Here is a 26822-nt window from a genome sequence, read left to right as displayed (position 1 = left end):
AAAAAAACCCCAGGCTCTGGAGCCAGGGATGGGGGGGTGGGGCTAAGGGCTTCAGCCGTGCCCCTGATGGCTGCATCCAGCCCAGCAACAACCACTGGGCTGCCATGGGAAGTCCCCTGGGCTCCAAAGCCAGGGCAGTGGGGATCCGAGGGCCTCAGCCACACCCCCCTGATGTCCACATCCAGCCTAGTGATGACAGAGCCACTGCCAGAAGCACCCAGGGCTCCCATGGCAGTGGGGTACCAATGGTCTCAGCCATGCCCCCTGCAGTCTGCATCCAGCCCAGTCATGACTGAGCCACCTTCAGAAGGCCCCTGGACTCCCCTGCCAGAATGAGGGGGTGCCATGGGCCTCAACCATGCCCCCTCTTCCTCCTCCTCCTTTCCTATCCCCGCTCCACTTTCCCCTCTCCCCTCCCCCACAAACCGCTCTGCAACATCTTAGAATGTAAAAAATAATCATCATCGTAAATAAATTTTTTTTTAAATTAAAAAATAAAAAAACAGACTATCAAAAAACGGTTCTTTACCACAGGTAGTTTGAACACCACTGCATAAGAGTCTTGATGCAGTTGAACCCAGACAAATTTGAAAACTTTCCTTAATATCTAACATTTTTTTCCCAAGCTTTCCTCTGGGAAAGACCTAAAGGAAAGAGATTGGATACATGAAAGGTGATGAACACGCACCATTTCAACCACAGCTGAGATGCAGCTTCTGTGGGATGAGTTACAGCTGAGGAAAACAGTTCTAATATTATTCATATTCATCTTTAGGAAAAGGTGCAGCCTGAAGGCTGTTAGCTACACTTTACTGTAGGGTAATGCTAAATTCTAGGTAGACTAGGAAATGAATCATGGGATTTTGTGTGGAGCTCTATCGTCAGCTCAGTCATTGATGTGTTTGGACTATTCAGTTCTCTTTATTTCAGGGTAAGCCATGTTTCTACTTATTAAAAATGGATAGGGTATCACATCTGAGGTGAAGACGATGAGAGGATGTATCAAAAAGGAAAAATTTTAACCATTTTTCCTGCTGTTTTAGTGTTAAATGCTGGAGAGTGATGTGTCTTCACTGTTTAGTCCTCACTGCCCTACGCTATTACCTGCTCCTGCTCCTGGACAAGAGTAATCCTAGAAAAAGAAGAGCTCTCAATTCTCATTCCACATGCTCTGATGGCATTACTACTTTACATTTTTATACTCCTTTATAGTTTACTAAGTGCTTTTTAACTTGCGCCACATGCAGATGGCAATTCGTTAGCGTGGGGCAGGCAGCCTTCTTTGAGGCTGTGGTTCACCTGATCTGCCCACTCTAGTTTCGGGAAACTTGACTAAAGATTTGGGGTCCATCTGAACCATTGTCTATCAGTGGCAAAATTGAAAAGATACCTTCACCTCAGAATTTATAGAGACCCCAAAAGGACTGAAGATGACAAAGGCCATCAACTTCAAATAATGCACAGATAGTTTTAAGGCTCACCGCACTGTGGAATTATTGAAACCCTTAGCAGCCTTGCTTGATTAAGGGAAAACTCCTCTGATCTGGTCCCTTCAGATTCTTTTCTTCCATTTTCTGGGCCAGAATTTCTCAAACTTGAGTGTGCCATGGGATGGACGCCTGGAGATTGTGTTAAAATGCACATTCTGATTTGGTAGGTCTAGGGTAAAGCCTGAGATTCTGCATTTCTGACAAGCCCCAAAGTGCTGCTGGTCCAGGGATCCCATTCTCAGTAGCAAGGGCAGGAGCTTGACACTTTTTGCTGATCATTTTTCCATGTCCCATTTTCTCCCATGTTGGTTGAATGACTCAGTATCTGCATTAGGGTGGTCACTTCCTCGTATTGGGGCTTTTACACTTTTATTCTAATTGCAGGGAATTCTCTCTATGCCTGCAGTTGCTCAAAATTCATACCTGAAGTGCAGACATTTTTGAAATTGACTATTTCTGTATCCCAGTTCTCATATGCTCACACAGTGGGAGAGTTGCTCTCTTTTAGCACACACTCATCAGGATGCTGCAGGGGGATGAGGGCTTTTATAGCCCTCCCAGCCTTTGAGCAGGAAAAATTTATCTTCCAAGTTTGATACCACCTATATAAGCTAACTTTCAGGGTCAAATGTCCAGATTAGGCAACAGCCACACAGGATTTTATCCCTTGAATTTATCATGCCCAAATGTATGGGCTACACTGTCAAATCCATTATCTTATATAATGCTTTCAGTTTGATACCACCTATATAAGCTAACTTTCAGGGTCAAATGTCCAGATTAGGCAACAGCCACCCAGGATTTTATCCCTTGAATTTATCATGCCCGAATGTATGGGCTACACTGTCAAATCCATTATCTTATATAATGCTTTCGGCAATTTGGAGATGCAGTATATTTAATCCTATTTTTATATGACAAAAATAAGACTCAGAGGCACAAAGAGATTGGCCACAGCACTAATAAACAGAAAATTGTGAGTCATGAACCCGAGTCTTTCTCCCTAAGTCCATGTTCAGTCCAGTTTCCCACAACTATCTCCCTTTGAAATCCCTTTTTAAAATCTTGTGTGAATAAAATAAACCACGGAGTCCTTCCATTTCAGCACAGTTCTACCATTGGCATGACCACACTCGGATCCCTGTGTAACTAGGCACCTGCCATCTCTGCTCTTGCCCACTGAGCTGGTCAGAGGCAGAAAAGAGTACCAAGAACCTAGGCTTATCCTTGTCCTTTCCCTTAGAATTCCTGTGCAGCTGTTCCAGCAGCATTATGCATTGCAGTCCCAAAAGAGATGATAGCATTGCAGGACTGGGGGATCATCTCTGTCATTTGTATGATGACCGATGACCCAAGAAATTGCTGAAGAGTAAGGAACATAACATTCTAAGCATTTAGGATCCCGACATGGATTTGGTCCATTACAGTGCCCTACTTCTCCTCTAACAAGCTTAACTCTGCAGGAGGACACATCCTGGACACGGGATCTCAAGCCAAGATCGTCAAACATTAACTAATATTTTTCTTTGATTTAAGAAGGCAGGAAGAGAGGCTGCCAATCCCTCCACCCCTGCCAGATTTATGGTCTGGTCTTCCGGCTTAGTGAGAATGGTGAGCTGCCCAAGGGCCAAATTGCTTCTAAGGGGAGTCCCAGCTCACACGAGAGGGAGATAATTAGGCCTCCCCCTGGGCATCACTAGAGGTACCTTTAAAAACTTTACTTTGGCTACAGAGACCAGGAAACGCTCAGACTGGAAATCATCTGAGCCTCTTGTAACGTGGCGTGTTGAGTTAAGGCCAAGCTAATATTTAGAGGATTATAGAACTCGGGCAAAGATTTCTGTAAAGTTACCTCTGTCGTTAAAAGTGACAAATAGAAAAGAAATAACAACCCCCTGCATGAGTCAACACGCTGGCCCCCACCCCTGTTCCCCACAAGTAAACACGCACCGGGCCGGTGGCTCTGCCAGCTCTGCTACAACAATGAGCATCTCCCTGCTCTGGCAGAGGAGTTTGTTTTTCTCTGGACAGGGTCTTTGTTTTTGAACAAATTCCTCTCTTCTATCTTTTCATATTAAATTAAAAAGCAACAGAGCAGGTGAAGGAGCAGGGAATGTGTATTATAAACCCAAACCTTCTGTCTACCATTTCCTGACCTTCCAAACTATTGGAATCAAAATTCGTCCTCCCTCCCTGCAGCAGAACTCTGCGTCATGCCCAGGTGGATTGATGGCCAGAGACAGAAAGGTCCCTTTGACTCCTCTTCAGGACTTGGCTGGCTCAGTGACTCTTTATTATCACCCTTGTTCCCTGACTTTTGTGCTCTCCGAATCGCCAAATCATAAAAACAAGGGGGACTGTGTACGAGAAACTCTGTGGTGAGAATTCTACCCATCGGATTCACGTCTAGACATTTCTTTGGCCCAAACATTTTATTGTTGCTTCTTCACTCTTCTTATTTGCTCCTTTGCAGATTCTTCTCTTAGCTCCCACCCTTGCTCTCTGCTTCTCTCCACATTTCACATTTGCCAGATAACACTGTGCCACCTCCACCTGATGGGCCAGGAGAAGTGGCCAGTGCCTCATGGGCATCTAGCAGACCTCAGGAGGTGGTGGGGGTGGGGGGCAAGCTGACTTCAGACACCAAGGTGGTCTCAGTTCACTTATTCCACAAACATTCCAGGTACCTGCGTGTGCCAGACATGTGGGAATGAGATGAGCTATACAGGTGCCCCCTGAGCAGCAGGAGTTTATCTCAGGGTAACATTGCCAGATTTAAGAAACAAAAATTAAGGAAACTCAGTTGAATTTCAGATAAATAAAGAACAAGTAATCTTTTAGTATTTTTTAGTATAATAATTTTAGTATCATATGATACATTTTGACATTTAAAAATATTTTAAATATTAAATACCTACACTTTAAAAATATTAGTTGTTTATCTGAAATTCAGATTTGTATGGGTGTCCTGTATTTTACTGGCAACCCTATCTAGAGGCACCTGACCTGCCCCTCTTGGGGTTAGTGGGTGTTTAGGTATAACCCCATAACTTCTCTCATGCCCAAAGTCTCTGCCAGGGGATGCTGTAAAGCAATCTGAGAATGAAGGATGGCTCCCCCCAGCTGCAGAGTTGTGACTCATTCAGGCTCTGGTACTTAGTAACCAACACCTGGTAACCAGAGACACTGATACCAGCAAGGAAAGGGGGCTGAGTGATGCCACAGCATTCTCAAGGGACATCAGTTTCCTTCTGGATACAGGATATCCATCTTCCCGTGTCTGGGCCACCAATATTTTCTCTGTGTGTTACCCAAAGGCATAGACAGGGAAGACAAAGTTTTGAAAGGTACAATAGTAATAATAAAAACAATTAATTATAGTAATTAAATCTAACATCTGTTGACTGCCTGGTGTGTGCTTGACACTGATTCTGTCATTTAATCTTTCCAACAACTCTATGAGTTAGATACAGTTGTTATCCCTATTTTATAGATGGTGAAATTGATATAAAGAGTACAACAAATAAAAAAGAAAGATCTCCAAAAGTAAGAAAAATTATTTTAAAATTATAAACTGATCCAATAAAATTATCATAATATATTTACTGTAATCATATGAAATTTGAAATTTTTTGGAAGAAAATGTAATTATTGTGATTTTTTTATAAGCCAGAGCTTTAGACAGAAAGAAGAAAATAGTAAATTTATAATAAATTGTTTCTCTAGCAATTCATATGTTTTGAGATTTAAAAATTTGTATAATGCTCAGTATCTGATATATATATTTTGGGGTGTACTTTGTGCTTTATAAATTTTTAAGTTTTAATTATTTCAACTATAGAAATTTGTGAAATAAAGTTCAAAAATAAAGGTATCATTCATTTTTGAAGTGTGATTAAGTTCCAAGGAACCAGAGAAATACTTCAGTTCGGTGACTATATATGGACTAGCATGGATAAAAAATAAATACCCCCCAGGGCCGGCCCGTGGCTCACTCAGGAGAGTGCAGTGCTGATAACACCAAGGCCACGGGTTCGGATCCTATATAGGGATGGCCGGTTTGCTCACTGGGTGAGCGTGGTGCTGACAACACCAAGCCAAGGGTTAAGATCCCCTTACCCGTCATCTTAAAAAAAAAAAAATAAGTAAGTAAATACCCCCCCAAAATTTCTTGTGTTGACAGGGTTTATTAGATCTTTTTAAATTAACCTCAGTAATCATCGTGTTTGTTAAACACCATCCAGTGATAGAATTCTCTCGGTTTCATTTGTAATAGGAGTAAACATCACGAGTCTTATGACTAGAAGATGTCAAAGCCTCCCATCTGCTTGCATGCAGCCAGTATCATGTTATCGTGTATAGGTCATAAAGGAAAACATTTTCAAGATTAGCGTTTATTCCTGCGTACTGATTCTTGCAATCTACTTAGGTATATTTCATTCAAGCATGGTAGACAAATGAACATTATGCAAAGCCATAGGAAACCTATAAAAATCATGTAAGAAAAATGTTTTCAAATTTTATCGACAATAGCTTATTAGCAATACACAATTGCCTGATTACCTAATAGATGATCTACTCTTCTTCACACTTTGTACCATCAGCAGCTGTCCCTGGGCAGGTGGATTCTGACCACTGAGGGCCCGTAATCATGAACCCTCCCTCAGGCCAGGACTGTTCTCTGTGCGAACCAGAAAAACTCTGGTATGCAGCCCTGCCAGCTCACCTTCCCCAGTGCTCACCACAGATATAACCCCGGAAGAGGGAGAATGTAACTGAAAAAAATAGTCACTAGCCCTTCTGTATTGATTTTTCGTAAAAAGCAGCGATGTTAAAAAAAAAAAATATGTCTTTCACCCTCACGGGTACTATGCCAGGTGCGCTTTGGCCCTTAGGGAAAAATAGCCACATGTTTTAAAAAGCTAGGATTTTTCCGTACATTTGGGGCCCTTTCCTCAACATCTAGGAAAAATACTAAAGACAGTCGAGTAAATACAGACAAACCAACATAATAATAGGCCCCTGCCCCCCTATAACTTGTCTTGTGTGTCTCTTCCATATGGCTGTTCCCGAGTTGTATCCTTTATAATAAATTGAGAATAATGACTTAAAGTGTTTTCCTGAGTCCTGTGAGCTGGTCTAGTGAATTATTGAACCATGGAGTTGGGATAAGTTGTGGGAACCCCCTGGCTTTTTAGCCAAGTAGGTAAGCTGGGGACCCCCCACTTTCGACTGGCATCTGAAGTATGGCAGCCTGTGGAATAGTAAGTGTCAGGATTGAATTGAATTGTAGAACACCCTGTTGTTGTCCAGAGAGTTGCAGAATTGGTTGGTATGAGAAAACAAAGAAAAAAAAAACCGCACATGTTCAGTGTCAGAAAAGTGGTGAGTAAAATAGCTCATTTTAAGCTTGTTTTTATAGAGAAAGAATTAATACTAACTCCATATGTTGTGATGGATAGTGATTGTTAAATAAATACTAAAGTAGCTCTAGTAGCCGACTCAATACTAGGAGGCAGATAAGGGAAGATACGTACATACCAATTTTCTGTAATCATTCAGCACCTCAGTGGGCATCAGCGAGCTATTTCTTCAGCTAATCTGTAGATTCTTACTCTATCTAAGGCACTGTTAGCCCTCAGAGGGGTTCCAAAATTCTACCACCCGTGGCCCTGCCTTAAAGGAAGTGCTTTTAATAACACACAGAGTGGTTTATAAACTCTGCTGTAAAAGATATTTGGAACTATTAATATCATTCATGGAAAACCTCCTTTCTCCAACATCTTAAAATTCAGAAAGAGGTTTCTTGCTTCTAAAGTGTTATACTGATTTCCATTAACAAAACCATGAGCTTACACAGTCCATATGAAATGTTCTTATTCTATCAATTTCAGTACAAACATATGAGCACATGTAAATTTTCAAGAAAATGTCTGGCATGAATTTCATATGAGTGCCATATTTTGGAGAGTTTCTAGATAAGAAAGTGGTAGATGACCATAAAAACTTTTTATTCTTTGAACCCTTCAGAAAGTATTTCTAATCCAAAGTTGACACAACACCAATATTTGTAAACTTCTGGAAGAATAAGTTGTAGAAGCAATTTCAAAGACCTATGCCCATAGTAGATATTTAATAAATATTTGTTAAATGACTATTGAAAAAAAATTATCAGGCAAAGTTTTCAGTTTTGAACAAGAGGCATTTTAAGTAGGGAATAACACTGTTCTGAAGGGTACATGTGACCAGTATCTAATGCAATTGTTTCTATTCCTTTAGGGGAAAACCCAGCACTGAAATGGAATTCCCTGAGAAACTGGAAGAAAGCAAGCTCACTATAGCTGAAAATGAAGACCATGGAAAGCTCCAAGTTAAAATCCAGGCTTTTGAAAACAAAATAAATGCTGAGAGCAATACCCCTGGCTCTATCAGAAGATATAGTTTGGGCCAAGTTTCTAAAGAAGAAAGAAAAAACATTAGATTTAACAGGTATAAATTTTGTTTGGTTAGTTTTTTAAGTATGCACTTCATGCTTGCTATCGGTTTTGTTATCACACTGCTATGGGGCGCTTTTCATATATCTTTATCTATAGTCACCCAGATTTCTGTCCTTTCATGAATGAAATATCCACAGTGCTCTCATTATTCAAAGAAGTTCACTATTTTAAATGGGGAACACAAGTGGAAAACAAGTCTATGGCTTATTTACTTTAAAACTTTTAAAATAAAGATTTGCCAATACTGAGAATTACTGTCGATAGCTTCTCTTGATTTCTGATGAAGAATTAGAAACAAAAGTAGAAAAAGAATAAAAATGTGAAGGACTATGGCTTATTTACTTTAAAACTTTTAAAATAAAGATTTGCCAATACTGAGAATTACTGTCAATAGCTTCTCTTGATTTCTGATGAAGAATTAGAAACAAAAGTAGAAAAAGAATAAAAATGTGAAGGATCTTCAAAAAGTTAATGGAAAGATTCTTATTAGCTTTTAATTCCGTTTTTCGATGAGCCTTTTGAAGTACCCTCATATATAAGTCCACCATTCTGCAGCCAGTTTTGCCATGAAATTGATTTTTAAATCTTTGTTTTGGGAGGTTAACTAGATTTTTCAAACATTTGGTTTATTGCATAAACTTGTTGGTGATCTATGTTTTATCAAGACTGTTAACAGTTTCACACTCCAGAGGAAGTATGTTTTTGTCCTAGTGTCAATGAATGGTAACTCGAGTTCTTTAACTGTTTTAACTTTCCCTTTGTATTGTAGGCCAAAAAGTCTGGCATTGCACGCTGTGCTCACAAAGGGTGTGAGTGCAGAAGAGGGGGAAGGTGGAGAGAGTGGAGACGTACCAGCCAGCATCTCTCTTTCAGAAATAGACCCACTTCGCCAAGGAAGTGACAAGTTGCCTTCTGAGACAGACACTGATGGATCACAGCTGGGAAGTTCCTCAGTTTCACACCCAAATATTACACATATAGAATCAGAGAATTTGCCAGAAACTGTTAAAGAAAACTTCCAGGAAGAAACTCCAGAAACAACCGCAAGTCCTATAGAACACCAAGATAAGCTCTACTTGTACCTAAAAGAAAATCTCAGTAAAGTGAAAGCATATGCTGTGGAAATCGGAAAGAAGATTCCAGTCCCCGATCAGTGTACCATTGAAGGTAAGTGCTCTGAACTTACCAAACCTGAGAAATTTCAGGAGTCACTGCAAAAAAAAAAAAACAAAAAAACCCAGAACAAAAAACCCTCAAATCATATAAATTGTCATTCCTTTTTCTGTATCTTTTACAAAATACATAATTTTGAAATACCCTACATTATTTTAATTACTTTTTTATTTTTATTTTTATTATTATTTTTTTTTCCTTTTTTTGGTAAGTGCTCTGAACTTACCAAACCTGAGAAATTTCAGGAGTCACTGCAAAAAAAAAAAAACCCAGAACAAAAAACCCTCAAATCATATAAATTGTCATTCCTTTTTCTGTATCTTTTACAAAATACGTAATTTTGAAATACCCTACATTATTTTAATTACTTTTTTATTTTTATTTTTATTATTTTTTTTTTTTCCTTTTTTTGTTTTTTTTTACTGACCGGCAACGGGATTGCAACCCTTGGTGTTGCGCCTGCACCACGCTCAGCCAGTGAGCGGGAACCGGTCTCCACATGGGATCCGAACCCTCGGCGGGAGCGCCGCTGCGCTCCCAAGCAGCGCACTCTCCAGTGCGCCACCGGGCCGGCCCTTAATTACTTTTTTAAAAGCAAGGTTGATTATCTTGTTGATTCCCGTTTGAATTTACTTAAGGTGCACCTAAGTCCACCAACTCTCTGATTTTAAAAACCTCACGATACATTATTACTGGTTCCCTGTCCCCAGTGTTCAAGAAAATCCTGGAAAGAGATCTGTGGCCCTGAGGCAGCCTCTAAGATAGGGGTCCAGCCAAGAGACATTTTTCTTCCACATAATCATACAAGGAAGCCATGGCAGCATTGAGAACCAGCTCCTGGAGACCTTCCTACCATGCAGCTAGCACGTGCCAGGCACTGTTCTGACGTACTCAGGATTCTGCTATAAAGCAGCCAGACATGATCCCTGACCTCTTGGAGATTAGAAGACAGAAAGAAAAGGGCAAAACCATAGTCACGAGGTGACGTGGAAGGTCAGGAGCCAGTGAGAGTATGAGATAGTCAGAAAACAAAGGACAGAGTAAAAAAAAAAAAAAATGTTAGGGACCAGCTCCTCAGGTGCACAATTTAAGGGAGCACCAAAAATACTCAGTAAAATTTTAAGTAATGTCAGGATCACTAACAATGTCTTGCCAAGCCATATCAGAGCCTGAGACAAAAGGAATAATTAGTAATATTAATCCTGTTCTAAGTATAGTCCTGAAATTTTGTGCCTCACAGATTTTTGGCATTAGTTTTAATTTTTTAGAATATTTATCTGATTACTAGATTTTCTAGCATGCCTTTCCATTGTGTGCCCTAGGCCTGGCCCTCAGAAAGCTGATGGGTTTGAGACACAGGTCCTAAAATGCCATAGTGCTTGGGACTGGTGCGTTCTTCTGGTAGTGGGTTGAACAGGTTTGGACGTCTGAAAGGCACTGTCAGGCTCACAGGATCTTCCCTACAGCAGTTCTTAGGCAGTAGCCACGTTCCTCCCTTGAGACTTACGCGAAGGCCCCAACACTCTGGCAAGGCTTGCCATCTTCTCACAGGGGACAGGCCTCATAAAAAAGTCTCACCACCTGGCCTCCAGAAGGAAACACAGCCAAAGAATAGTGAATCCAATTCATATTCACTCACCCACTATCAGATTTACGTACTAGGAGTGTCCTGTTTTCCACACTCTACTTTCTATCCATTTTCCCACTTCAAATCAGAGGAAACAATGTATTCTCATGCTAACCAAGGGAAAAGGGGGGTCGAGCATTAGGCAATAACAACCACTATTAGTTAGTACATCTGTGCAGAATCTGACACTTCCAAAGGCATTTACAATAATTCGATTAACCTTCTTAAAATTCTTTTTAAAATGGTAGCAGTAAAAGTCCTATTGCTCATATTCCAATGTAAGTTTTAAATAAGTATACCAGAGCTTGGGGATAGCTAAAATCAATAAAGCTCAATCAATGTAAATTCTTTGCCATTGCCCATTTTGCTAATGATTGATGTGTCCAATGCACAGTTGGGAGAATTTAATCTATGAGAGGTTAAGTGAATTTCCCAGTCTGACAGAGGGAGTTTATAGCAAAGATAAAGTCAGAAACACTTCTATCTACTAGAATAGTTTTGTTTTGTTTTAACTTTGGCCTAAAGCATTAAAGCCTTGCTATATACTGTGAGTTTTAGTCCTGTGGACATGTGGAAGAAGTCCTGCAGAGTTACTTCAAATATCTCGTTTTCAAAAACACATGATATTTCTTATTGCCTTGAATTATTTGGGAAGTTAAAATTAGTTGGAGAGTTAACTAGGTGACTTGGGTTTTTCCCAAAATATCGTGTGAATCCACCATCATTTTTACTTAAAAAAAGAAAAAAAAGTAGAGTATTTTCTTTTGATAGTTAACCAGTATTTCCTACCAGGGATGACCTAGAACTGAGTATGCATTTTTTTAAGTTGACATTTTGGAATTCATTCATACTTTTGTAATTTCCTGGGAAATTCCTTGTACAGAGATACATGTGAGGGATCGAAGATTTATATGACTCACTGTTAATACATCCACTGAGCAAGGACTCGGGCTGATTGCAGGGGACACGTTGTTATTATTTCAGAGATTGTGTAAACCATTCAGTGAAACACCAGCAGTCATCTGGCTGACACGATTTTGCTTGTTGTTGTAAGATCACTTGGCACACAATACTACCTTTCCTTAAAAATTTGATGAAGAAAGATTTAGACTTAGAAATTGTGTTATGTTTAACATGTTGTTGGTATAAAGGAAACATACTTGATCTTTCCTCATGAATTATGCAAAGTAATCAAGAAACAAACAGAAGAAGCATAAAAAGTTCTGAAACATTTAAAGATAAAAAGACAAATAGCCAGCAGAAAATAACGACGTATTAAGAATAAATTTGGACTCCTGTTACAAAGTCCACATTATAAGAATATGATGAACAACCCTTTAAGGAAATTCTTTTGGCATCTGGTTGAGCCATATGAAAAAAATGGATATTCAGCTGTTTTGACATACAAAAACATCAGTTCATATGGCTCAACCTATACTTCAGTAATAAAGTGTGCTGAAAGAATAGAAATCTCACTAGTCATTGTGCAGCACAATTCGGTAAGAGGTGAATCAAGGTCACAAACAACATTCTTAACCCCAGTCAGCCATCTATTATTGCGTGATATCAATCACACTGGGGACAGTCAATGGAGTGTAAGTGAATCGGTGCAAATCTCTCATCACATCTGGAAAAAACGTCAAACCTCAGGTCTTACTGAGGTTGGTTTAGCAGTGTCATTTGGAGTATGAAAGAGCCTGTTATCCCCAGGTCAGTAATTTACTCCTGAGCCTTGTAGGCCTCTGGTGTTAATGCAGGTTTTTAAGCCACTGAAAGTTACATATTCATAAGCAGAGTGGTTGTCTAATATCATTTTCCTGATTGTATTTACATAAAGACCAGAATTGAGTTCATCTGACACAAGGCATTTTAAAAATCTGAATTACTGGTATTCATTTATGTGAATAAAAATGATTAGACATTAAAAACAAACAAACGAACATGGTATTGGAATAAATCCATGAAAATCTGGCCCATCACTGGGGTTCCATAAAGGATGATATAAAAGCTTACAAGAACCCATCAACATTACTTTGATTTGCTTTGAAAAATTTCCTGATTGGGTGAAAATACATACCATCTGTAGAGCATATCAGCAAGCCTGACTTGCAGAAAGCTAATTTTTAAGCTAGTAATAAAGTTCTTTCTCTAATAAACCCACATAAGTTGATTTTTCTTAAAATAAGATTCATTGTAAATATTAAGAATCGGGCACTGTGTTCATGACTAATTACAAAGAAAGCTTCCTTGTTGAAAATTTGCATGTTCTCAAGTCCAGCCTCAATGTTGGGTGACTGTGAGGGCCAAGCCAACATCAGTCCTTACACCCTGCTGGTCCAGTTGGTTCCATCTGGAGGATGATGACAATGCTTATCCACTTGAGGGTTCTGGGGGTGGCTTCTTTTTCATTTTTTTAATGGATTGGTTTAATCGTGGGATTAGGATAATTTCTCCAGGACTTGGCGTTCCAAAATTTGAAGCCAGAAAAGAATCCTAAAGCTTTTTCACACAATTTGAGAAGAAAAAAACATCAAAAAGGAAGAAGTTACAAATTGTCTGGAGCCTTTTTTTGTTGAGGTGGGCCATCAGGCTCTTGTCTGAAGGACACTTATGAGGAAAAACTTTTCCAGAGAATTTTTCTTGGTCCTTTGGAACATTTTTTGGATTGCCTTACTCACCAGCTCCTGTTTCTCCAGAGTGGATTTTAGGCAACAGAGGGAGACATAACAGTGTCTGGATTCTTGCCTTTACTTTCTCCTGCCACACATGTTCTGGTTCTGCACCAGTGGTGAGAGACATCCACATAACATGACAAAGAAAGATCCATGGATCCTTTTGGAAAGATCCTCCTTGAACTCCTCTAATGAGTTAACATCAGATCACTGCCCTTGTATGTCCCCAGCCAAGGGTCGGTGCAAGCTTAAGATTAAGCTGTGTTAATCCACAGCTTAACATGTTGCAGAGTGTCAATACAGACATCAGATAACTTTATTTTTCATTAATTATATTTGCAAAACCTCGTCCTTCTTAAAATTAAAAAAAAAAAGTTTGGTTTTCTTTGAATATTCAAATAAGTACAGAAAATGTTCCTTACAATATTGTTGAACAAAGGGGTGCATTGTTTGTCTGCATCTTGAGTTACCTGATATTTCTCTACAGAGGAGATGAATATTGACCCAACTAGGAAATAGCACAAAGTAAAGTTGATGAGCACCTGCACACTCTTAGGTGATTTTGTATGGAGATGCAGGAGGGCTTATCTGCCTGTATATGAAATGAGTCATCCAAGACCTTGAAATAGTGAGTTCCCCTAATATCCTGTCCACCTTGTGTACGATTCTAATAGATTTAAATGGACCTTGCTAACAAACAGAGGCAAAAGTAAATGCATAAATGGATCAAAAATGCACAGGAGTATATTTCAATATATCTCACCCTAAAGGTAGCCACTTTGTAAGGAGGAAGAGGAGGAAAAGTAGTTTGCTGTGGCATACTTCATATTCTTGAATATATTCTTGTAAATGTATTATTTTTAAATGGAAGGTTATATGGCAATATACTCATATCTCCAGTCAATATTTGTATCCCTTTTTAGGGAAGCTCATACACAGAGATTATTATCAGTCATCTGTTATTGTTGTTTGAGGACTGTCTTTACTCCAAAAGATACAATGTTATACAAAATGGTCCTGAGCCACTGATGGTCCCCAGCAGAAGAGTAGCTTCCATCCAGTTTACCACAAGCCAAATTTCAATAAAGTGAATGTTATTTTTCATTATGAAACTGGCAGTTTATGCCCTGTAGGAAAACAAAATGGTCTCTGGATATCCTCAAATATCATCTAAAAACAGAGTAAACAGAGTGAACTCGTATTTTTGAGCTCTGTTGGTGATGAAGAGCTGGTGGCCAGGAAACTGAAAAGAGATTATATGGCTGCATAACAGGCTTTGATGAGATGAGGAAAAGACGGGGCTGGAGGGAGGTAGATCATTTCTTTCTGTTTACTCCACGACAACCATCAGATTTCAGATGATGGAAGATTTTTAGGTGTTTTTTCCAAAAACATGGGCCATGACATATTTGGCAATTAGAAGTCCAGGTATTTGATAATTCGGCCAGCGTTTATTTGTGTTACAGTTCACTTTCAGAGACACGTATGTTTATCAACAGCAGTGAGTCTGCCTGAAGCTGACAGAGCCTGTGTCATGGGTTGGCAGTCCCACTTAGAGTGAGCAAAAAAGAGCCAAGGAAAGGACAGCAAATTCTTGTGTCCACATGTTTGCCCTGTCCACATTAGGGACCGTCAACAGCAGTGAGTCTGCCTGAAGCTGACAGAGCCTGTGTCATGGGTTGGCAGTCCCACTTGGAGTGAGCAAAAAAGAGCCAAGGAAAGGACAGCAAATTCTTGTGTCCACATGTTTGCCCTGTCCACATTAGGGACCAGTGAAAAATTATAAACTGTAATTTTTTTCTTTTCATATAAAAAGATTCAGAAACTTTTAGAAAATAAATTGTTTTATGGAAAATAATTGTTTTTCAGATGAAACATTCACAATCAATTATCCCACATCCATTAAAATATACGCCAACATTAAATAAGCCACAAATGTGGGAACGTAATGCCATCACAGAAATCCTGAGAGTGTTATTCTATCTCTCATGTGAATCCTTCTCATTTATAAGTTTAAATTAAAACAACTTTTTACAGATGATCGCTTAAGTTTAGATGTTTGAAGAAATGTTAATCTGGGATGTGATGTCTTTCCTGTGTGGCTAGGGACATTAACAGGTGACTGTGTCTCTCCAGCAAGTTTCCCAAGGCCTCACACCCAAGAACCTTGACTTCTATTTCTCTAGTATTTGTGCACCCAGCACCTGCTGTTGGCCAAGCAGGGTGAGACTCAGCTAGCTGCCCCCTGTTCTCTTGAAACTGAGGAAGGTTAGTGATGCTGAAAGGTCCTTTTTTATATTCTGCAGATGTGCTCATGAGACCTGTTTGGGGACAGTGGAAATTGCCATGCTGATTTATGCCTTCATTCACTCATCACTTGTTGAGAATCTGGCATGTGCCAAGCACTGTGCTGTGGGTGGTGGATTCAATTGTCCATAAAATAGTGGTTGTCTCTGATATCATGGAACTTATCCTGTGGAATAAAGCATTAATTGAATAATCACTGTATGTAAATGCATAGTTACAAAGTGAGAAGAGTTATCTGCAGGAAAGGAACGTGTTTCTGTGAGAGCAGATCACACAGAGTCTGACCTAAACTGGGGGGTGAAGGAGGCTTCCCTGGAGAAGGGGCTCTTGAGGAGAAACGTGAAGGGTAGGCAGAGTCATCTGTCAGGGAGAAGAGCCTGTGCAAAGGTCCTGTGGAAAGAGAACAGCCCACTTCGGGACCAAGAGTTGGCCTCCAGGGAGCACTGAAGTGAAGTGAAGCGGGGATCGTGCTTCAAGTCAGGTGGGGCCAGACCCCACAGGGTCTAACAGACCATGTCTATCCTGAGAGAAAAACAGATTTGAAAAGATCCCCCTACCTGCGATGTGGAGAACAGTCTGTAGAGGGGGCTAGAGAGGCTCCCTAGGAGGCAACTGTTCACAGGCGAGAGATTCATTCACTGATGTACAGAAATGTATTGAGTGCCGACTATATGCTAGGCACTGGGGATCTAGCAGCAAACAAAACTAAGTCCCTTTCTTTTTGGAACTTATTCTGTGAGATGAGATGGACCAAGAACAAAAAAGAAAACATAGCATAACGTCAAGTAGGGATAGGTGCTATACAACAAAATAGAGTTGGGGATAGAGAGCTGGAGGTGCGATGGGACTGCTCTGCTATTTAGGCAGAGTGCTTGAGGAGTGTTCTCTGTGGAGGTGACTTTGCAATGGAGACCTGAATGAGGAGAAGAAGCACAGATGGAATTGCAAATGCAAAGCCATGAGACAGTAGGACACTTTATGCCTGGGAACTTGGACCAGGGTGGTTAGACTACAGATGGTGAGAAGTGTTCACTCCAGATATATTTCAAGGGAAAGCCATCAGCAGTGCTGGTGGGCTGGGCCTGATCACCCAGTGGATGGGGGGTGTCCTCTACTGAGACAGCCAAGAAAGACTCGGGGAAGAGAGAACACGCAGGGAAATAGAAACCAAGAGTCTGGGTTTAGACATATGAATTTTGAGATGACCACTCACTCTATTTTTTTCTTAATTAATAAACTATTTTTAGAGCAGTTTTAGGTTCACAGCAAAACTGAGTAGAAAGTATACAGTTCTCATATACCCCCAGTCCCCTTCTACACACACACACACAGCTTCCTCCACTATCAACAGCCCCCACCACAGTGGTACATTTGTGCAATTGATGAATCTACATCGACACATCATGAACACCCAAAGTCCATAGTTTACATTGGGGTTCACTCTTGGTGTTGTACCTTCTACAGGTTTTGACAAATGTATGACGTGTATCGACCATTGTAGTATCATACAAAACAGTTTCACTGCCCTAGAAATCCTGTGTTCTGCCTCTTCATCCTGGCCATTCATTCTTCATTCATCCATTCATTCTACAAATATTTTTGGGTGCCCATCACTTACCAGCACCATTCTAGGAATGTGGAAGACATCAGTGAGCAAAACAGGCAAATATCCTTCCTGTCATGGAGACTGTTCTAGTGGGAAAAGACATACAATAAATAATGGAAATGGTAAATTAGTAAAGTATGTAGGATTTGGGAAAATGTTAAGTGCTATATAATAAGAGGAAAAAAATAGAGGCAGCTAAGAAGAACCAGAACAAAGAAAAGGATTTGCATATATGTATATGTATATATAAATTTGGGGGAAGAAGGGAGAATTCTAGGACACACATCAAACTACTACCACTAGTTTTCTCTGAAGAATTAGATTAGGGATGCAGGTGGAGGAGAAAGGAAGAGGAAAAGGGAAACCTGCATATTTTAATGTATTCATTTCTTCAAGGTTTGGAACTTTTTAACAAGAACAGTTGGCTTCAGTAATAGAGGTGCTGGGTAACTTGGACCCAGGTAATAATTCCAGATTCCCCAGCTGGGTTCCAGTCCCAGCTCTGTTATAGGGCAGTTCCGATTCCTTGAACAGTTTACTTCATCTCCTTGGGCTGCCACTTCCTCACCCTGTCCCAAGAGTATATTATGGGGTTATGAGTTTTTAAGCTTGCTCCCTAATGACCCTCAAGAGGCCCCTTCAAAGGGGCTCCAGATCATCCTTTCTCCTCACTTCTCCTGCCCTGCAAACAGGGCAGCTCTGATTTAGCTAGTTTTACACATTGGCTTTCCTGACAGATTCCACAGCTTAAAGAAACGAGAAACATTGGGCTGGATAACTTTTAAGATCCTGTATATTCTAAATGCAATTAATTCTAAATGTCTTATGGTAGGGTAGGCAAAATATAAAACTTCAGTTATTTGGCCAACTTTTTCATCAGCCTCAAACAACTTTATTGCTAATTTTATATCTCTAATATAAAGTAAAACAAAAATGAAAACAAACAAACAAAATTCCCTCATATTAATTTCCTGTTCTTTCTCCAGACATCTGCATTGATCAGTTTGCTACAGTTGGGAGAAATAGGCCAGATTGTTCAATTTTTGAGGCTTATCTCACTATTTTTTTTATTTATTAATTAATTTATATCTAACTGCAAGTAACTAACCATAATCAGCAAATTAATGCATTGGGCCTGTTCTGTTTCTATTCTAATAGTTTTGTTTACCTTACTCAGTGAAAACCAAACATTCCAAACAGTATATGAAGTTTGGAGAAACAAAAATGTATGATAAAATAAAAAGAGATGACTCATTCAACGTGATGGGGGAAATAAACACAGAGAAATAAAACGAGTCTGGTGGTTGGGTTATTTATTAGAAATTTATCCCTGGAAATTCTCACAATTGCTAAATGTGGTTTGCAAATCTACTTCTGAACACTCTAGGGGTCATAGTAAGGAGAGAAACAATATCAGTTATAAAATCTACAACATCCATAAATAAAAGTGTACTAATTGCTCAAATTAGGCAGAATGTTTATCAGTTTAACTGATGAATGCTGTGCTCACTGAAGCCAGTTATCAAAAGAAGCATTTACAGTATAAAACAAATGTATAACCATTAAACATAACAATAGAGCAATGGTTGTAAACCAGAAGCAATTTTGTCACCCCACCCCACCCCCGCCCCACTTCCGTCCCATTTGGTAATGTCCGACTGGGAGGGGGCGATACTACATCTAGTGGGTAGAGACCAGGGATACTGCTAAATATCCTACAGTGCACATGATAGCCCACTCAACCACCCCACCCCCAGTCCAAAACAAAGAAGTATTTAGCCCAAAATATCAGTAAGGATGGAGAAACCCTGCAACAGAGTTTAGCTTTGCTTCTCCAAGTGTGGTTCACGAATCAACGGCATCAATGTCACCCAGACACTTGTTTGAAATTCATATTCTCAGGCCTACCCTAGACCTATTGAATCAGCACCTACCATATAACAAGATCTCCCAGGTGATTTACATGCACATTAAAGTTTGAGAAGCACTACTACAGCAGGAATGGTAAGTTCCAGTGGATCCCAGTAGTAGAAGAAAGAATTTTCTTCCTTACCATGAATTTATGGTTTAATTAGTTGGCTCTTCATTTAATGATCATCTCTTAACTGAGGAGATGAGTTTTCTTTTCAAGGACACTCAAGAATACCAGACTTATTCATATGGACTGTTGTTGGCACTGAATTTGTGGTTCTAGCTGTCCTCTGATTCTTCTAACAGATTACGAGCTATAAGAAAAGATCTATAGATTTGGAAGCCAGGAAATTCTACTCCTTGGTATATGTCTGAATTTGTATTTTGTGTCCTTCTGACTTTTTATAACCATAGCATTTAGCTCCTCATAGAAGATCATTTTGTAAGACTCAAAATACCTTGGGCATCAAATATGTCTTCAATGATGTTTAGCCAAATCATGTAAATGAATTAGAAACATATGGATTACATTTCCCTTAAAATATGAAGAATTAAAATTAAGCAAAAATGTTGGTGGCAATATATACTCTCCTAAACCCAAAACATTAAAAGGTGGGCTGAGACAAGTATCTATATGTGAATTTACCTATCATGGATATTTATAGATTAGTCCAATTGACCCTCATTCCTTTTAATAGGAACTGATGTCATTATACTTTGGACCATCTTTTCTCTACTGAATCTACATGATTTTTTTCTAAGTTCTTTAAAAAAGAATCTTGAATATACTTAAATAAAAAATATCTTTTCTGGTAAATGTGAACAGTTAAGACTATTGCTACATCCCTATTTTATCTTTCTACTGAATTTTTATCTTACAATCCTATCAGTTCATAAATACAGTTAAACCATGGGTGGTTTTTTTTGTTTGCTTATTTGCTTTTCATCAAAGTCTTTAAACTCTTATAAACAGTTGAGTCTACTATAAAAGAATCAAGACAAAGATATCCTTTGTATTCTAACGGTATTGATATTATACATCTTCTATTAATTCAAATGTCAAACAGTCATTGAACACTTAAGATGTTTGTTACGGCTCCTAGAAATTTTGTCATGTTTAACTTTGCATTCCCTGAACTATAGCAAGAAGAATTATTCTATCTTCTTAAAGTAATTATATAAATAAAAAGGCTTAATTGAGAATTTATAGTGCTAAAATATGAGAAGATTTCCATAGCAAAAAATAAAACAGGGCCGGCCCGGTGGTGCACTGGAGAGTGCGCCGCTTGGGAGCGCGGTGGCACTCCCGCCAAGGGTTCGGATCCCATGTGGAGACCGGTTCCCACTCACTGGCTGAGCGCGGTGCGGGCACAACACCGAGAGTTGCGATCCCGTTGCCGGTCCCCAGTGCGGACGCAACACCGAGGGTTGCGATCCAGTTACCGGTCAGTAAAAAAGACAAAAAGGAAAAAAAATATAAATAAATAAATAAATAAAACAATAACATATTGCCACCCGTGGTTGGTTAAAGTATTATCTGTGAATATGTTTAATGTAAATTATAGTGCCCTGATGGGTAAAGGAACCCATCTAAGTTCAACTTAGAAACTGGTTTTTCAAACACTTGAGGCTTAAGAAATTCCCAAATGTTTTCAGTCAAGCATTACTATTGCTAACTTTTGAACTCAAGCAAATTTTAAAGAAAATGTAATCCATGTGTTTCAAATTCATTTTCACTTTATCCATCAAGATATGGTTTGGTAAGTTCTTCTGATCCATTAGAGGTGTTTTACTGATAATAGAAATCTCATTGAGAAATGACTTTTCCTGGTATTAAGAAGAGATTTATACCCAGATTGCTGTAATGATGACCCTACTGATTTTTGAAGTAAAACGAATATCGTTCTGGTTTTGGTCACACTCCTTTCCTTTCATCTCAGATACAGTACAAATAAATAAATAAATAAAAATAACTTGACGTTGAATCATCTGGTTGCAGGCAAGCTTTGTGCAGGGAGATGTGAGTAGGCCACTCTGTTCACTCACTTTAGGTGAGGTTGGCTTGGAATACCACCACAATAGAATAATGAAGGGGGTTAGATACAATAAACAAGTTAAAGGGTCAGAGAAGAATTCCCCTTCCCTTTTCCAAATTCTACACCCTCACCATCACTGCTTTCTTGGGCAGAAGCCTGAAACAATTTCTATCAGCAGAACATTCCTTTGTGTTCTCACCCTTTGTCTCTTTCCTCCAGACAGAAGGTGCTGACATTCTCCTGTCAGATGAGGGTCTAGAAAAGGAGAATAAAAGGAGGAGAGAGGTGTCCCCAGTGAATGGGCCAAGATCACAGGAACAGCTGGAGCCCTCAGCTGCCTTTGCCCTGCTTGCCCAGTGCAGGGCCAGTGCTTGGTAACACTAGCCCGGGGGAGGAGTAGGCTGCCACTTTTGGTAGCCAGCTGACCAGGAGGAAGAAGTCCATGCAGCAACAAATCCAGCCAGAGCCAGTCCCTGCAGCCAGCGTAGGCCTTCCCAGTCTCCAGTCACTGCCTTCACAGATAAATGACCTTCCCAAAATACTTCATTGTCACCTGGAAAGGGGCTTCCTGGAAATTTCCACTCTCTTAGTATGAAGTTCCCAGCTGGGCAGGCAGAAGCCCAGGGAACTAGATACCATCATAGCCCCTGGAGGCCTCAACCATACCCAAGGTGGGACCTGAAGAGATTACAGGAGCCCTTGGGTAGGATTCAAGTTGCCTTGTTTAAGTTTACAATAGCCTTGGCTTTCACGGTTCTGATTAAATAATCCAGTTATCTAAACCTCCCACACTTCATGGTATACCTTCTGAGAGTGTCAGGGGTTTCAGGCCTCAGGGTCCGAGCTAGACTAAGGCATCCTAACCACAGCAACTAAGAATAGAAGCAGTCAGCATCAAGGGTCTCAGTAATATCCTTGCAATATCACTGCAGAGTCTGGACTTTATCTCCAGTGGCTAGCACAATGCTGGACACAGAGCAGGTGCTCAACACAGCATGGTCCATTGAATGAAAGAACACATGAACTAACAAATAAAGAGCAAGGAGCAGGCCTGCCCAGCACTTGACCCAGTAGACAATGTATGCACCGTTAGAGTGCAGTCCTGAACTTGCAACTGAACTGCTGTCTTTCTGTGGACTTTAACATTGCACACGACTTTTCACTTATGGTTAGGGAAAGATCCTTTATTTTATCAGAAAAAGAAAAGTTAATTGTTTTTTGATGCAACATAAAAGTTTGAAAACCCACAGAGACTGCCACAAATAAATTATATCTTAAGGTCAGCATTGAAAAAGAGATAGAATGGTTAAGGCATTAACCATTTGCTGAGAATACACGCATGGCATTTTTCAAACACTTTATATACTGAAGAAAACAGATAATTAGTGGGAACTGGTGGTAACTTAGTCTTTCAGAATAAATGAGCTTCATTACAGTAATTCATAAAAGTAGAGGGAAGTGCAGAAGTGAGGCTGTTGGGTGCGGTGGTCTGGAGCACAGGCTCCAGCAGCCAGGGCCTCAGCTGACAGGCAACCTCTGCATCTCAATGTTCTCATCTATGACAATGGCTGGTTTGTTGCATATTTGAGAATTAAATGAAGGGAACACCCAAAAAATATTACTTCTAAAAGCTCTTAGTACTTTTACCCCTAAATTCAATCAGTATTCACATTACAAGCTCTAACTATCATGGACATTGTTTTTAATAATCATTTTACTTTCCCTCTGACTCCAGCCAACTCATATCTAGGAAAGGCATGGGTGGAGGAGTGGACCTGGTAAAGACTTCTCCCCGGAACGGTTACACGTGCATGTCACGTTAGTCTCTAAACTAAATATGGGGGCCAAAAAGAAAAATTAGCTGCCAATTTATCTATACCCAATGATTTTCAGACACAATTCTTAGATTCTAAGTATTTTACACCTCTGAGGCTGGTATGGCCCTAAATTATTTTATGTATAAAACAAATTCAGGGAGCAAGCAGAAGAAAGAATTCCTGACCTTGTATATGGTCTTTTCAAAATAACCCAGACAGACCAAAAAATAAAGGAAAAAAGAATTTTTAAAAAATGTAGAAAGTCTAAGAGAGCTAGCAGACAACCTTAAGTGCAAAAACACCCAAATCATGGGTGTTTCTGAAGGAGAGGAGAAAGAGAAAGGCATGGAAAACTTATTGAATGAAATAATAACAGAAACTTCCCAGGTATAGAGAGAGACGTGGACCTTCAGATCCAGAGGGCTTAAAGATCCCCAAATAGATTCAATCCAAAAAGATCCTCTCCAAGACACATTATAGTCAAACTGGCAAAGCTTAAAAAAAGAGAGAGAATCCTAAAATCAGCAAGAGAAAAGCAGCAAATAACCTGTAAGGAAACCCCCATCAGACTATTGGCAGACTTCTCAACAGAAACTCTACAAGCCAGAGAAAATGGGAGGATATATTCAAAACAATAAAAGAAAAAAACCTGCCAGCCAAGAATACTATACCCAGCAAAGCTATCCTTCAGAAATGAGGGAGAAATAGTGTATTTCCCAGACAAACAAATACTGTGGGAGTTTATCACCACATCACCAGCCCTGCAAGAAATCCTCAATGGAATCTTGCATCTAAAATATGAAAAATAATAATCACTACCACAAATACACAAGAAAAACAAAACCCACTGGTAGAACAAAAATGTGAAGGAGAAAGAAACTAAACCTTACCACCTCAAAACACCAACAAACATCAAAGACAAACAATGAAAGAGGAAGAAAAGAACAAAAAATATTTAAAATATCCAAACAAAAATTGATAAAATGCCAGGAATAAGACATTACCTTTCAATAACAACTCTAAATGTAAACGAATTAAACCCACCACTCAAAGACACAGACTGGAGCCAGAAGCCCCTGGGGTCCTGAGGCAGCAGCAGTCCATGTGCCTTGTCCCTGACCACAACCAGGTTTGTGACAATGGTGGAGCCAGAGCCAGAAGGCCACAGGGTATATACCCAAAGGAATGGAAATCATCATGTCAAAGGGATACCTGCACTCCCATGTTTATCACAGCTCTATTTACGGTAGCTAAGAGTTGGAACCAACCTAAATGCCCATCAACAGACCACTGGATAAGGACAATGTGGTATTTATACACAATGGAATACTACTCTGCTATAAAAAAGGAATGAAATTCTGCCATTTGCAGCAACATGGATGAACTTATAGAAAATTATATTAAGTGAAATAAGCCAGGCACAGAAGGAGAAATACCACATGTCCTCACTCATAAGTTGGAGGTGAAAAAAAAATTAAAAGGAAAAAAGAAAGATGTAACGATCACAATAATTTATTGAACTTTCAAAAGAAGAGAACAGATCTGAGGCTAACAGAGGTGGGAAGGGGAAGATGGTTAGTGAGAAATTGGTAAAGAACCACAAAAAATGTTTACATTGTGTAATGATAAATATAGTAATTATCCTGATTTGAGGATCACATATTACACACAGGTATTGATAGTCAACTCTGTACCCCACCAATATGTACAATCAATTATGTTTCAATTAAAAATAGATACATTTGTATTTCCAACTAAATAAATAATGGAGCATTCCTCCTAGAAACAAAAAACGAATAAAGATCTAAGCCAGCAATGTGCAATTATAGCTGCCTTTACTACAAAAATTTAGCAGTATAATCTTATAAATTGAATGTTTTTTTTTGAAGCACTGTACACACAGATGTTTTAGCTAACATTTTCTTAATTTCATATGTAGATAAATGTCATATTTCTTTCTATGAGTAACATATATCTCACTGCTATATTGGATGCAAGATATTGTATCTAGATTGGTACCTTTCTTTAAAAGGATATACTTTTTCCAGTCCTTGGTAAAATATATCTTTCCTGCCCATGGCATTCCATTTGACACTAAAACTAAATGTAATAATTCCAAAAATACTAACATTTTTCAAACAAGTTTGAAACATAGAAAAATATTTATATCATGTCTCACAATATTATTTATTGCTATCAGCTTGTGTTCTAGATCAGGGGTTGGCATACTCTTTGCAAAAGGCTGGGTAGTAAATACTTTTGGACAGAAACAGGGCATTTGGTCTCTGTTGCAGCTATTCAAGTCTGCCATTGCAGGGTGAAAGCAGCCATGCTGGGTAGTAAATACTTTTGGACAGAAACAGGGCATTTGGTCTCTGTTGCAGCTATTCAAGCCTGCCATTGCAGGGTGAAAGCAGACATATAAATGGATGCCCATGACTGCGTTCTAATAAAACTTTATTTGAACAAACAAGCAATGAATCAGACTTGGCTCCTGGACAGAAGTTTATCAATCCTGCTCTACACAGTTTTTTCCAGCTGCCAGATTCACCTGGAGTTCTATGTGAGGTGGCATTTAAGAGTTTCCGACCCCACACACAAAACTTTCCAGTAAGCATGATTGAATGAGCACATGTTTATCTCCATTATTACCAAAAAGAAAGGTAGATGATAACAAAGGAATTAAAAGGTATAAGCTTAGGAGAATGAGGGAGAAGACAGCAGACACAGGATGTCAAGAAAATGTTTGGAAGAGTAAAGCAGATATGAGAGTGTACACTGACTTAGAAGTAACCAGTGCCCGGGTACGACCATTTGAGGTACAAGAGAGGTGCCATGTGAGAGGGATTTTGTACAGTTCTGCTGAGGTCTTCCAGCTATACAGCTGGGCCTAACCTGATGCAGTCACTGTCTGAGCTGCCACACTTAGCTCATTTGTAAACCTCGAAGTAATTGGATGCGGGCATGGAGTCCTCACTCTAACTGTAAACAGTTTGGTATGCAGAAGGCTTTGGGGAATGAGAGAATAGTGCCAAAAATAACTAGCAGTTTAAAGCCCAATGCTATTACTGCTATTGAACTATTCTGAAACCTGTTCCCTCCAGCCTTCTTTCTAAAACCCAAGGGAAATATTTGCTGATATTTGCAGAGTCACTCCTAGTACCCATTGGTGAGGTTCTACCATGTGAGGAAGGGGGACAAAATCAGTAGACAAGAAATGACAGAAAGGAGGTTTCTAGGATGCTGATTTGCATGTCAGGGTCTCTGCCCACAGAAGGACGTGGCAGGCGGAGGGGGGCTGGTAGCCATGGATCCGGTGTGCTATGTGGCTCTGTCCCTCCACTGCCCCGCTTTAGCCAGGCAGACAAAGGCAGTGTGTTAAGATGCGGTGTGCTTGGCTGTGACAGATGCATACTTCAAGTGTCATTAGGGTCATATACAACAGCCTTCACTAACTCTGAGCCAGTAACTTTCATCCCCTTTTCCTAGCAGAGTATTTGGAGACTTGATGAGAAAAAAGAAAAAGTATGCAAAGTTGCCTGAATGATTTTTTTTAGAAATGGATCCTTTTGGGGCCGGCCCAGTGGCGCACTGGATAGTGCACCGCTTGGGAAGCGCGGCGGCGCTCCCGCCCGAGGGTTCGGATCCCACATACAGACCGGTTCCCGCTCACTGGTTGAGCGAGG

The 26822-nt window shown here is 39.7% G+C and overlaps 1 protein-coding gene across 1 annotated transcript in view; it reads left to right on the top strand.

Annotated features, from left to right (window-relative positions):
- The window catches only part of VEPH1 (ventricular zone expressed PH domain-containing 1), a 283060-nt gene that overhangs the window by 179312 nt on the left and 76926 nt on the right, over window positions 1-26822 (top strand). Inside the window, exons 8-9 of the mRNA XM_008578689.1 lie at window positions 7770-7979; window positions 8757-9154. Of these exons, the coding sequence (XP_008576911.1) occupies window positions 7770-7979; window positions 8757-9154 (608 nt within the window). The remainder of the gene's footprint in view (window positions 1-7769; window positions 7980-8756; window positions 9155-26822) is intronic.

Source organism: Galeopterus variegatus, unplaced genomic scaffold (assembly GCF_000696425.1).
Source record: "Galeopterus variegatus unplaced genomic scaffold, G_variegatus-3.0.2 Scaffold1744, whole genome shotgun sequence".
Classification (NCBI taxonomy): domain Eukaryota; kingdom Metazoa; phylum Chordata; class Mammalia; order Dermoptera; family Cynocephalidae; genus Galeopterus; species Galeopterus variegatus.
The sequence above is the reverse complement of the archived record's forward strand: the minus strand, read 5'-3'. Positions and strand labels throughout refer to the sequence as shown.